Source organism: Gossypium raimondii, chromosome 3 (genome assembly GCF_025698545.1).
Source record: "Gossypium raimondii isolate GPD5lz chromosome 3, ASM2569854v1, whole genome shotgun sequence".
Lineage (NCBI taxonomy): Eukaryota > Viridiplantae > Streptophyta > Magnoliopsida > Malvales > Malvaceae > Gossypium > Gossypium raimondii.
In genome coordinates, this window is record NC_068567.1 from 1,294,356 (window position 1) to 1,308,266 (window position 13,911).

Sequence of the window (13,911 nt, forward strand, 5' to 3'; positions counted from 1 at the left end):
ATTGAAAAATAAATTTTAATTTTTTATTTTTAAATTATTTTTAAAAATTTTAAGAATCTAGATAAAAGTGATAGAATATATAAAGTTAATGATTAAATTTGTTAAATTTTTTAAAATTAAGACCAAATTAATAAAATCTGTAAATAATGGAAGGCTAATTTTTTATTATAGAAAAAAGGTCACGTCGACAACTTGATATTTTGCAAATTTTTAGGTGCATTAATTCTCACATAAATTTTGACAAAGACGTTAAAACAATTTGTTCAGATGTCTTAAAATGTCAATTTTCATGTGGACAAGTATCATCGTCTTCATTAGCAGCGAAACTAGAAAATCTTTTTAGGGGTCGAATTTATATTTTATTTTTTATAATAGTAAAAATATAATTTTACTATTTTAATAGTTTATATTTTTATAATTTTTAAAAAATTAAATTAAAATTTTATTATTTTTAGGGGGGTTAAAGTGAAATTTTACCTTCATTAATTTAAAATTTTAAAAATGTTCAATGACCTAAATGAAAAAAATTCTATTTTAGGGGTCCCCTACCAGCCCCTAGTTATGCCCTAGTCTTTACTAAATGCGTTTGGTTTTAAGAAATAGAGATTATTTGATAAAAGTATTATTGAAGTATTTGTACAAGAGTTGAAATATAATTTTCTCTTTCTACTCAAAAGATAGTAAATTAGTCTTTATATGAGTAAAATGTCCTTATACATCAATATGAAGTACACGTGACATGCCATGTGTAATTGTCTAGTTATTTCATCGATTCACGTTATTTTTAATAGTAAAATGGATGAAATTTTTAATAAAATGATAATTTTGCTCTTTGATCTAACATATAGGGACTACTTTGCTCATGTTTTGAGTAATATGGGCAAAATACAATTTGACTACTACTATAAGTGCCATCATGGTACTTTTACCAAATTATTTTCATTTTTAGTTTTTTGAAAAAAATGGAAAACACTAAAGAAAATGTGTTTTGTTGAAAATTTTGAAAATGATTTTGGAAAATGAAAATAAAAATATGTGAAAATTAATAAAAATATTTTCATTATTTTTACTAAAAATGTTTTTAAAATTAAAAAAGAATTGATAACAATGACTTCTAAATTTAAATTTAATTAATATAAATTTAATAATTTTTATTTTATTTCTTATGTTTTTATTATAAGAAAATAGTGTACAAATATGTTTTCATATTTTCATTATTAAAAATAATTTTTATTTTTATTTACTAAATAGATTTTTCAATTAAAAAAACAGAAAATGAAAATTAGTTTCTAAAAATAAAACAAAAAATATATTTTTTATGAAAAAATAGTTGGAGTTTATATATTAAAGAAATAATTCAGCATACAAACATAATAACTGATAATAAAACTAAGAAAGTAGAAAAGGTGCCTGAGGAAATAAAGCGTTCGCTCAAGAGCCAACGAAAATCCAGCCAAAGAACTCCATTCAAGGCATCAAAGAAACCAACATCGTAATAAGTAAGATGATCGCTGGCCCTTATCTGCACACTTCTGCTCCTAACAGTAACTCTTCCCGGTTTGCCAATCTCATAAGAGATGAGAGTTCTTCACTACAAATAAAAAATATGTAAGGACTAAGTGGGTCTCCTAGTCTAATGCATAATGAAATCCACCCATGAGACAACGAAGCCCATTTTAACACCATGTTCCATAGAAATGGTCATTCAGCCCTATCATAGGTTTTACTCATATCGAGTTTGAGTGCAAAAAAACGTTTTCTTCTAATTCTTCATTGCTTGAAAGCATATAGGATTTCATAGGTAAGAAAGACATTATTAGTAATTAATCTCCTCGAAACAAAGACCCTCTATGTTTCATCTATACAAACATCTATAACCTTTTATAATCGCTTAATAATAGTTTTTGATATAATCTTATAAAACACTCTACTCGAACAATTTTACTCGAAGAAAATGTTAATTTGACATTTTTAAATTTTTTTAATTTAACTCAAATAATTTTACTCAAATCAACTCTATTTGAAAAAATTCAAATCAAATTAAGATAATAAAATAAAACTCATTAATTCGATTAACTCAATAAATTTTTACTCTATTTGATAGAACGTACCCCTAAAGCACATTCAAGGCAAGGAAAATGTGGGAGTTTATAACGCTGGAGAAAGTGCCTATGAGTATAATTGTTTGGGGGAGCCTCTCAATTCCTAGGCAATCCTTTTGTGCTTGGTTAGCTGTGCAGAACAGATTGCCTACCGAGAGTGGGTTATTACTAAAAATTTTAAGTATTAGTGATAGCTTTGCATATTCATGAGACTTTATCCGACAAGTGTGCGGCGTTTGTCATGCCTTAGTTCGGAGCGTGATAGATTTAATGACATCAAAGTCTAAATTTTTTATTTTAAAATGTTTTTATCTGGTTTTCAATGTAAAATATTTCAACCATGATTTAAAATTATTGAGATATCTTTTACAAAGATTGAGTGTAGGTTATAAAATTATATTTGGGATGTTTTCGATTACATTTTTTAGTTATTTTCTTTTATTGTAATTGTTAGTGATTTTGTTGTATCTATATTTTTATGATTTAATGTGGTTGAGGCAAAATGTAAATCATGAAGTTGAGTGACACTCGATAGTGCTCACTGTAGGCTGTCATTGAGGTAGTTTAATTACTTACTTTCTTTGGTTTGGCACTTTAATGAAAAAGATCTTTAGACCTTGAATGTGTTGTTACATTGAAGATAATATGGTCCATGTATGGAAATTAATCCTTGGCATTTGAAGATCAATTTAAATACGAGTGAATCAATTTAACCCTTAAAATGTGGAGATTCAATCGAGATTGTGTTGTTAATTTTGTTGAGTACATATTTGATTGATTGTGCTTTGATGTTTATGTTGTAATAGCTATTTTCAAGGAGATATTTTGAATTCACTTAGATTTTATGTTAGTAAGCCAAAATTGATATATGCTTTAAGACTTGTCTAGGTTTTATATGAGAGATTATCAAGAGCACTTTAATCTATTCATTGAGGAACTGTTTTTGTAAGAGACTTGTCTAAGTTTACTTCCCAAGTTCTTCGGGAGATTTTGGAGATGAGTGTTCTAGTCTTTCGGTATAAAGATGAGATCTCAATACTTGGGGAGTGATAGAGTGTGAATTATTTGTTGTATTTGTGATTAAAAATAATAAAATTACCCACTGACCTAGACTCCACAGACATAAGGAAATTGAACTATGTAAACAAACCTTAGTGTTGCTAAATGACTTTGAAAATAAAGAAAATTATAAATGTGGTATCACAACTACTTTTATTTTCAGTGCTTTCATTGTACCTTTTTTCATTCCTATTTCACTCTAAACTTATGTTATTCGAATTTGGATATGAATGATAAATACGAGTACGTGTTTAACATAAACATATTCATACCCCTATATACCTGGATAAATATTTCATGTAAAATGAAAGAGTCAAATCAATATGGCTCGAAACACAAGATTTAGTGTCAATGCTTAATTTTCTTAATGTTGCATGGTTTAGAAACCTAGTGAACGCTAAAAGCAATGATTGTTTAGACAATTAAGAGGACAAAGTCATGTTATTTACAGTCACGAGCAGAGCTTCATTGCCATGAAAGTATTATTGAAGGTACAAACTTTGCAACCCCAAACCTTTCCTTCTCCTTGGCCCAAATTTAAAAAGAAAAGTTTGGATTTGAAACAGTTGTTTAAGAGGTTAACTCATTGTTGCATATGTTCTCTAGCTTTGCTCACCAATTGGTGAGTTGATGGGCAAATTTGGTTAACATTGCCAAGGAATCTAAGTTGCTTTATCTCAACTTGAATGTATGTTCAAATTAAAGCTCTTGTCTCACACCTAGATGTGATTTAAACTCCGTCATCCTCTTCTCAATCCTCTAATATTGTATTGGTAAAAGAATATCCTTGATAAATGCACTCACGCAAGCAAAGTGTCAAGCCTCGTTGAATTATAAAAGCATTTATAAGAAACCCACTCACTCAAGCAAAGTGTTAAGGTAGTATAAAGAAATTGGTTAAAAGAAATATACTAAAGATAGATTTGGGGTTTCTTTTTCAAATATTCGCTTTACTTTTGTTTTCGAATTTCTCAGAAAATTTTAGCAGTTGTTTGAAAATTCATAAATTATTTTATGAAATTATCAACACTGTATAAAGAGAATTAAATAAAATGTTTTAATTAGATAAAATATTTTTTATAGTTTTCTTTTTATGAAACGCATAAAATTACAACACAATTAAATTTGTGATAGAGGTGCTCATGGGCCGGGCGGCCCGGCCAGGCCCGACGGCCCGCCCGAAATATGGGAGGGTTTGGGTAAAAATATAGGCCCGAAATATGGGCTTGGGCAAAAAAATGAGGTCCGATTAAAAAACGGGCCAGGCCTCGGGCACCATTTTTTGGCCCGGGTCCGGCCCAGCCCGGCCCGAATATAATAAATATTTTTATTTTTTATTTTCTTTAATTTTAAAATACTTTTTTTTAAAATTTTTTTAATTTTAAAATACTTTTAAAATACTTTTTTAATTTTTTTAATTTTAAAATATTTTTAAAATAAATTTTTTTAATTTTTAAAATAAATTTTTGGTATTTATTTAAAAAATGGGCCGGGCCGGGCCGGGCCCAGGCTTATGAATTTTTTCCCGAGCCGGGCTTGGGCAAAATTCTAGGCCCATATTTCGGGCCGGGCCCGGGCCTATGACTCGGGCCGAAATTTTTTCTGGGCCCAGCCTAAACCCGGCCCGGCCCGGCCCATGAGCAGCTCTAATTTGTGACATGTACTTTCTTAGCTCACAACAACAAAATCCATGTAATAAATAATATATAAACATTAAAATACTTTGTAATATTATTTAAAATACCCTCATAATTTTACAATAAAGGTTTGCCTTATACTTTACTAATCTTTAACTTTATTATTAAGAAAAAAATTTATATAAAAAAGTTAAGAAATATAAACAAATTACTACTTTACTTCAAACATTTGAGTTTCAGTTTTTTTTCTTTCTTGCTGCGTCGACGGAAAAAACCAAAGAGGAAGGAGAAATGGAGGAGCCACGGAATTATGGTCACCAACATCCCTTGCTTCTTTTGAATGAAGATCAGCTGATTGTAGCTGACTGCTCAATGTGTGGCGTGAAGGTGTCAACTCCATGTTTTAGCTGTGCCCAGGATTGTGGGTTTTACCTTCACAAGGTATGTGCTGAGCCACCTTTGGAGCTTAATCATCCTTTTCATCCTCATCATCCTCTTCTTCTTATGCAAAATGCACCTTATTCATCTGGACTGTACATTTGCAATTTATGCCATCTAAAAGGTAACAAGTTTGTTTATCACTGCTCGTGCGATTTGGACTTTCATATTAAATGTGCTCTATTTACATTTAATATTTCTGAAAATCATTTGAAAGAGCTTGAGCATGTTGCCCTTTGTTGGAACAAAGAGACAATAACAGGCTGTTTTGTATCTTGCTTGAATAGCAAGCCTCGAGCCTTGTTGAAGAAACAAACTCAGAAGCAAAACAGAAAATGAAACTAGCAGGCGAATAACAGAAAAGAGAGAAGAAGATTGAATGAAAAAAATGAGCTGATATTTTTTCATTGACTCAAAACAAGGCATTAAGTCATTACATATTTCAGTCAACAAGTAAAACAAACAAGTAATCACCTAATCAACTACCTAACTCCACTAATTTGCATTGAAACTTACAAGATTAGTACTTTTCAGACCCATCTTCTCCTTCTCTGCCTTTTACTCCAATGGTCTTCTTCCAAAGGTTTCATACTCCTTCCGTCTTCTACGTGATTCTTCAGCTGTTCACTTTCCTCCCTTTCAAATAGTCCATGCACTGTCCTTCAAAATTCATTAGGCCTGCTCAGCAATAAACTCATTTGTCCGCTAGTCTATTGCTGGCTTCAAACGTTATTTTCTCCCATTCTGTTTTCAAGAGAACCCACTGCTTTTTTGAGTCGAACCGTATTTTGACGATGCCTCTGAATGTTGACCTTTAACTCCTTTGTGCTGATTGCAACAAGCACCAAACTTCGATGCAAAAGCTTGATACACTGAAGGTGCTCGTGAGCTTGGGAAGCTTTAGGTACTTAGGTTACCCCAATGTTTTGGCTTTCAACCTCCCCATTCCTGTTTATCTTTTTAACCCTCGGTGACTTTGAATGTGTTTGTCAAATCATGCTTACCAAGAATTCCAAGCCTTTCTTGTTTATTTCAATTGCACCTGCTTTTTAAAGTTTAAATCCAAACTTGAGTACTGATGTTAAAAAAATCCAGAACTTAGATCTCAATAAGATGAATATGCTTTCGAGTTCATATTTGCAATCGTGTCCTAACTTTCAAATCCATCATTTGTGGAATGATTTGCATCCCCTCGCAATTATATATAGTCCATGTAAGTTTCCAAACCTTGGCATTCAGCATTATCTAGTTGGCATTCCAGCTTGACAAAGCTTGATCTCAATGAGTTAGCTTATTTGATCATTGCTGACAAGTCTACACTGGATACCTTAGGCTTGTCACTTGATAGAAGTGTTGTTTCCTGAACACATGAATACTTTGCTGGTACAAGTTTCTCATCCACCAAAAGACATTTGAATGACTTTGTTGACATCAGTTTCTTCTAGCCTTAACACTTTCAACCTGCCTGTTTAACTTAAGTTTAACAGAGCATGTACAGGTAGGACCTCAGACTTTGCATTCTCTAACTTGTAAAAAAAGCCTTTCTTGTTCTGCCCTTTACTGGCTTACTTGTGAATTGATGCCTACTACTTCTTTACGACTTCACTGCCCTTCTTCTGCAGTTATCTCATCGCAAACAGTTTTTCCAGTTGCTCTTGCATTCAGGCTGTCTCCTTGCATGACTTGATTTTTCAAGGCTTCCTTGCGTGAATGTCCGCTGATGATGCTCGTGACTCAGGTACTCCTTTTCCGAAAAGGTGATTCTCCAAAGTGTACAAGGCCTTACCTAGAGATTTGGCTATATTAAGGAGCCTTTTCATTTTCCTCATAATCTCAAGTCTAATTTAACCTGCTTGTTCTCTCTGAACCTCCTCTTTTTCCTATTTGATCTCAAACTCAAATTAATAGTCTGCGTTTCAAGCTGAACTCTCCTTTGTCCCACCTTGGCTACAGCATTGTGAGATACCCGTCCATCTAACTTAGCTTTTGGCCTCAGAGTCTCTTACCGACTATTGGATTCCTGAGCGGTAAACGGTAAAATTCCAGACAAGTCAGTATCTCATTCCACAAGACCATCCATTGAGAAAAGGACAAAACTTTGACTTTAATACTACAGTTCAAAAAAAACTAGAAACAAAATTGAAACAGAAATAAAAGAAGAAGTTGAAAAAAGCGATTTTTCAACTCAAAAAAGCATAATATTACAATTGTAACAAAAAAAAAAATAACTAAAAACTAATTTATTGATTAAACTATTAGCTTAAATTCATATTTAACAATAATACAAACATTTACCTACTTCTTAATGAATTGAATTAAAAATAATGAACCTATAGATTTGCACTTCAAATATTTCTATATTCACAAACTTTCATAATCAATGACCAACACACGTTTGCTTACTGCCTTGCATGGAAACTAACCTCCCTTTTCCAGCTACACCTATTCTTGATTTAATTTCATTGATATTTAAATCTAATTTCACGAACATAATCCTTGATTTAAATTTCCAATTCCTTTATAATAAATTATGCTGTTCACCAAAATGGATTTTTTATTGTCTTCTTTAAATAAACTTATTGATCTTGTTAGTAAATGATTTATTCAACCAATGTTGTTCAATCTGACAGTTAGTTTAACCAGATTTTTCACCTTTGTTTTACTCAAAACAGACACAAACTAATCATGTGTGCCCCTTTTCATCAACAACATCCACCAATAAATGCTATCCGTTGTCTCACTTCAAACACCATAAAGGCCTTTTATCTTCATTTTTTTTGAAAACTGATCATTGGCCTTAATATTACATTAGCTAAAAAATGATGGGATCTAAATAAGACACAAAACTTGTATAGCTAATTGGTTCACCACCCCAAGCTTCTCATAGCCATGTTGTTCTCTTCGTCTTATCAACTACGGTTCTAGTAAGACTTCGCTAAATTTACTTTCATCTTCAAAAAAGATTCATTAAAATTCCTTTCAATTTTTCCATTCAAATTTCTTTTAAATCACATTCATCATCCATTTTCTTTAAATTCATTTATCGATTAGATTTCTAATCAGTTGGTTCATGGTTCTCAATTCAAAGAGTAGGTCATCGACTAATCAACGAGATAAGTCTTAACCTCACAGGTAACTTTTTATCAAAACCTAGTTTTGTACTTCCAACCATCAAAGTGATTACTAGGAATGAATGGCTTACACAAGCATAGTCATCGTGTAAGCCCAGGATATTTACGGAGCCCCCACTAATTCCTTTGCCACCACTTGGCTAATCTGCAAGCTGCTTTTACTGTGACCCATTATCATGGTTTCTACCTTTTACTCCTGTCTTCTTCCTATATCCATGTTTCATCAGTTTTCATTACCACCTTTTCAAACTTGCTATCCAATGCCTTTCAATATCTGGCCTTTCAAACATCAGCACTCCTTTAGCCTACACACATTCTGCTAGGCCTGTTCATATAGCCGTTTCAACTCCGCATTTTTCCAATTACATTTCCAAGATTTTTGAGGATCCGAACTTTTTAAGTCCACCTGAGTCTTCCAAAACTTGAGTGCCCTTTAAGAGCTTGTCTCTTTTGTATTTGTGCATAAAAAGGCAACCAAAACCTTGAGGCAAAGGCTTACAACCAAGCCTCGAAGGGTCGGATGCAAGAGCTTTGGTAGGAAGCCTGTCAAGGAAACGCGTGTTTTCCCCACAGTTTTGGCGTTTTTTCAAAACGATCGCCATCCACGTTATTCTTTCTTTCACCCCATTCTGGTGTAGCATTTGTAAGTGATGTTTGAACAATTGCAAATGGCTTGAACGAAAGTGACTCATCATTCGTCCTTATCGATTTCTTACTTACTGTTTCTTCTCTACGTTTAAACTTCACAAAACTGGCACCTCGTTGTGTTTTAAAAGAAAATCCAAAACTTAAATCATCAATGAAAGGATGAAATACCTTTTTCGAGTGATTCCCTCATCGGCCACATACAGGCACCACGCTTTTAAGCTTCCAGTAATTTGTAGGAAATGGCGTTTGTTCCCCATCCAAACTTCCAAAAGCTCCAGAGTGGGAAGTTCTCTCCAAACCCTCTTGGCCATTCGAGCCATTGATCAAGTTGGCATGCACCTTTGATCCAAAGCTTGGATCATCAAGAGGTTTGATTTGAGTCATTTGCCCGTGAACCTAACATTTATCATTTGATTATAAGGCTTGTCCACTTGGATAAATTGGCATTGTTTGTCCTTGAACAAGAATAACCTTTCTCGGGGTTGAGCTATTGGAAGGTTTCAATTCACCAAAGCTTGAATTTTGGTGTCATCCTTCTTCCCTTTATCCTTTCAACTGACCTTTCACTTACCTTGCCGTTTTAACAGAGGTTTTAACAAGAGGTTGTGACGGTGAACCACTTTGACATTTCATTTCTTAGAAAAAATTTGACGCACCTTCGTACTTTCAATTGACTTACCTTACTGCTGTGAGCCTTGCTACCCTTTCAAGTTCAACATCCCTAAACAGCGTTTGGATGCCGCTTTTGTTGGAACAAAGAGACAATAACAGTCGTTTTGTATCTTGCTTGAATAGCAAGCCTCGAGCCTTGTTGAAGAAACAAACTCGAAGCAAAGCAGAAAATGAAACTAGCAAAGTGAATAACGAAAAGAGAGAAGAAGATTGAATGAAAAAATGAGTGATATTTTTCATTGACTCAAAACAAGGCATTAAGTCATTACATATTTGGTCAACAAGTAAAACAAACAAGTAATCACCTAATCAACTACCTAACTCCACTAATTTGCATTGAAACTTACAAGATTAGCTTGTACAACTTGCATTCTTGACTTTTAGGTCAATCAATATCAAAACATTTACCTACTTAGTTCAACATGAACTAGATTACAAAACAATCAAAATGGAACCAAAAGCAGCAAGTGGATTGGCGACTTCAAACTTGATTCTTTGCACACAATGGCACCAACGCTTGTCGCTATTTCTTGAGCATCACCACCTTTGCATGTCGTGCATGGCCACCTTTGCATGGGAACTAAACTTAACACTCCTCCTTAGTTTCCATGCTAGTAACACCTAATTCCCTTTGAATTTAACAAATTTAGACACATTGAGTGCCTTTGTGAAGATATCGACAATTTGCACTACGAATCGCAATGAATCAGCTCGATTTCATGAGCTTGTTCCATCTCCCTTATAACATGCAACTTAATATTGAAGTGCTTGGTTCTACCATGAAAAATGGGATTTTTTGCAATTGCAACAGCAGATTTGTTGTCGCAATAAATCTCTGTTGCCTCTTTTGGTTATGGTTTAAATCACTAAGATTTTTCTAAGCCATATGGCTTGATTCACAGCGAGATCTGGCTGACAACATATTCAGCTTCTGTTGTTGATTGTGCCACCTGACTTTGTTTCTTAGAGCTCCAGCAAAACATGCCTGAGCCAAGACTAAATGCATATCCGGATGTGCTCCTCATGTCATCACTCGATCCGGCCGACCACTATCAACATAGCCTATCGACTTCATGTTTTGACCCTTTTGAACAATACACCATGATCAATGGTGCCTTTGATGTATCTTAGCACTCTTTTAGTCGCTTGAAAGTCTTGATCATTGCGACAATTCATGTATCTCGATAGCACACTAACAAAGAAACATGATATCGGGTCTTGTTGCGATCAAATACAACAGACTACCAATGAGACTCTTGTACATAGTCTCACAAATTGGTTCACCACTCCCTTGCCTCGAAAGCTTCACTCCAATGACCATTGGTGTGCTTGTTGGCTTGCGTTCTTCATAGAGAACTTATCCGGGATCTTCATAGTAAAAGAACTCGACTAAGAAAGATTCCCTTTTACATTTGCTTCACTTCCATTCCAAGAAAGTAGTTCATTTCGCCTAAATCGGACATTTCAAACATTTCCATCATTTTCTTTTGAAATCTGCGAGCATTCTTCTATCTCCTCCAGATTACGATAAATCATCAACATAGAGTGACAGGATAAGTGAGTTTCACTTGGTTCTTCTTCACATACGGTGTTGGTTCACTGGGACTTCTCTCAAATTCAAACCGAGCAAGTAAGAGTCAATTCGAGCATACCGGGCTCGAGGAGCTGTTTGAGCCATATAAAGCCTTTTTCATCAGACACCATGTGTTCTTTGTCGCTGATCACAAATCCTTGAAGGTCGCTTCGATGTAGATCTCTTCTTCCAGAAACCATTAAGAAATGCGGACTTAACATCAAGGCGATGAATGGTCCATCGATGTTGAGCGACCAAGGCAACTATCATTCTAAGCGTGTCAAGCACAGCTCTTGGTGCAAATGTCTCCGGTAGTCAGACCATACCTTTGGCTAAATCCTTTGACAACAAGCACGGCTTTTAGCTTGTTCAGACCGCCATCGCATTCATTTTACTCGATAGACCCATTTTACTCCAATGGTCTTCTTTCCGGCGGGTTTATCAACTAGCTCCCATGTCCGGTTCTTCTCAATCATGTTGATTTCATTGACCATAGCTAGTTTCCACCTTCATCGCCTCGACCTCTTCAAAGCGCTAGGTTACGCTATTGCAACTGTGCCCTTTCATAAATATCATCTAGGGCCTTGTGCCTCTCACAGCACATCATCAACATCCATTTCGGTCCTAGCTGCTCAAGTTGACTTGATTAGGCACTAGGTCTTCAAGCTGCTTCGGCTCATTTTCTCCCAATTCCAGTGAGGCTTTTCATCAAAGATGACATCTCGCCACACGGACTTTGTTTGTCAAGGGATCCGAACACAGTAGCCCTTCTTGGTAGGTTGTAGCCTACTAGAACACTGGTTGAGCCCTTTTAGAGAGCTTGTCTCTCTTCTCTGCTTGTATTTGTGCATAACAAAGGCAACCAAACACCTTCGATGTGCCAAAGAAGGCTTGAATCGAACCAAGCCTCGAAGGTGTCTCGGATGCAAGAGCTTTGGTAGGAAGCACATTTCAAGGTAAGCTGCAGTGTTCTTGCCTCGACCCACATGGTTTTGGGCGTTTCTTTTCAAGCAGGAGACATCCGCCATATCCATCGAGCTTCTATTCTTTCTTTCAGCTACCCCATTCTGCTGAGGTGTGTAGACATTTGTGGTGATGTTTGATACCGGCGTCATTGCAAATGGCTTGAAAGCGGTGAAGTGTACTCGGTGCCATTATGCATCTTATCGATTTCACTTGCAACCTGTTTCTTTCTCTCTGAGAGTTTTAAACTTCACAAACACTTGAGCTACCTCGGACTTGTGTTTTAAGAAGAAAATCCAGCAAAACCTTGTAAGATCATCAATGAAGAGGATGAAATACTGTTTTTCTTTGAGTGATTCGATCCTCATCAGGCCACATACATCGAGTGCACCATTGCAGTCTTTCGATAGCTCTCAAGTCAATTTGTAGGAAATGGCGGTCTTGCTGTTTCCCCATCCGCAAACTTCACATACATCATCATGCTCCATTGGTGGTGAAGTTCTCTGCCAAACCCTCTTTGGCCATTCGAGCCATTGATCTGAAGTTGGCATGTCCAAGCCTTTGATGCCAAAGCTTGGAGTCATCAATGAGGTGTGTATCTTTGAGTTTGAGTCATTTGCCCAGTGAACCTCAAAGCATTTATCGGTCATTGTGGATTGTCATAAGGCTTGATCCACTTGGATCGATAATGTGGCATTGTTTGTCCTTGAACACAATGAATAACCTTTCTCGGCGGTTGAGCTATCTTTGAGAAGGTTTCATCAATCTCGCACCAACAAGACATTTGGAATGATCTTGTTGCTCGTGGGAGTACATATCAAGACTTCTCCTCTTCCTTGATCCTTATAAATCGACCATTTCCAACCTTGACCTTGGTTTTATAACTTCATCCAAGGTTTTAAACAAGGAGGCATCTGGTGACATGTGGTTAGTGCAACCACTGTCCAGCAACCAGCCTTTTGAGCATTTCTTCCGAACAGCTAAGCAGGAAACAGCAAAGACCTGTTCTTCTTGGTCACTCTTGTCCTCGGCTACTCGAGCTTCAACCTTTACTGCTGAAATTGATTACGCCTTGGCTTACTCCTGTTTTTACAGACCCTTTCAACATGGCCCTTCTTCTTGCAGTGTTGGCATACTGCATCTCGCCTAAACCAGCATCTGTCTTCTGGATGACCTGGCCTCTTGCAATGTCTGCAGGGCTGGTCATTACTCCTTGCAGATGTCGATCTTAGGCCTATTTTTCCAAGGCCTTTTGCCTCTTGCGACTTTGAAGCTCGAGGCTTCTCGGCCTTGGCATTGAATGCACCTTCTGGTGATCTTGACTCTGCTAGCTCTCCTTTGTTCTGAGCATAGAAAGTGTTGATTAGCTCATCAAAGAGATGGTAGCAAGGTCTCTTGAGTCCTCTAAGGAGGATATCTTGGCCTCATATCTCTCGGACAAAGTGGAGAGGACCTTTTCCACAATTCTTGCCTCATCAAAGTGCTCACCAAGGAGCCTTATATCGTTAACCATTGCTATGATTACATGCATCTTCGCTTCACTGTTTCTTCTTCCTTCATCTTTAGATTCTCAAATCCTTCTCAAATTTAATAGGCTGCTGTTGCCTTGTTCTCTCGGTGCCTTGAAACTCCTCCTTAAGCTTATCCCAGGCTGTTTTGGAGTCTCACAGCCATAATTCAGTGAAGAT

At 35.7% G+C, this 13,911-nt stretch overlaps 1 protein-coding gene across 1 annotated transcript; it reads left to right on the forward strand.

The window, feature by feature from the left end:
- The first annotated feature begins 5,067 nt into the window (after positions 1-5,067).
- LOC128040007 (uncharacterized) lies at positions 5,068-5,685 on the forward strand. Its single transcript, XM_052628988.1, has one exon. It carries the CDS (start codon positions 5,090-5,092, stop codon positions 5,573-5,575), a length of 486 nt encoding a protein of 161 aa, XP_052484948.1. The 5' UTR covers positions 5,068-5,089; the 3' UTR covers positions 5,576-5,685.
- Positions 5,686-13,911: the final 8,226 nt, after the last annotated feature.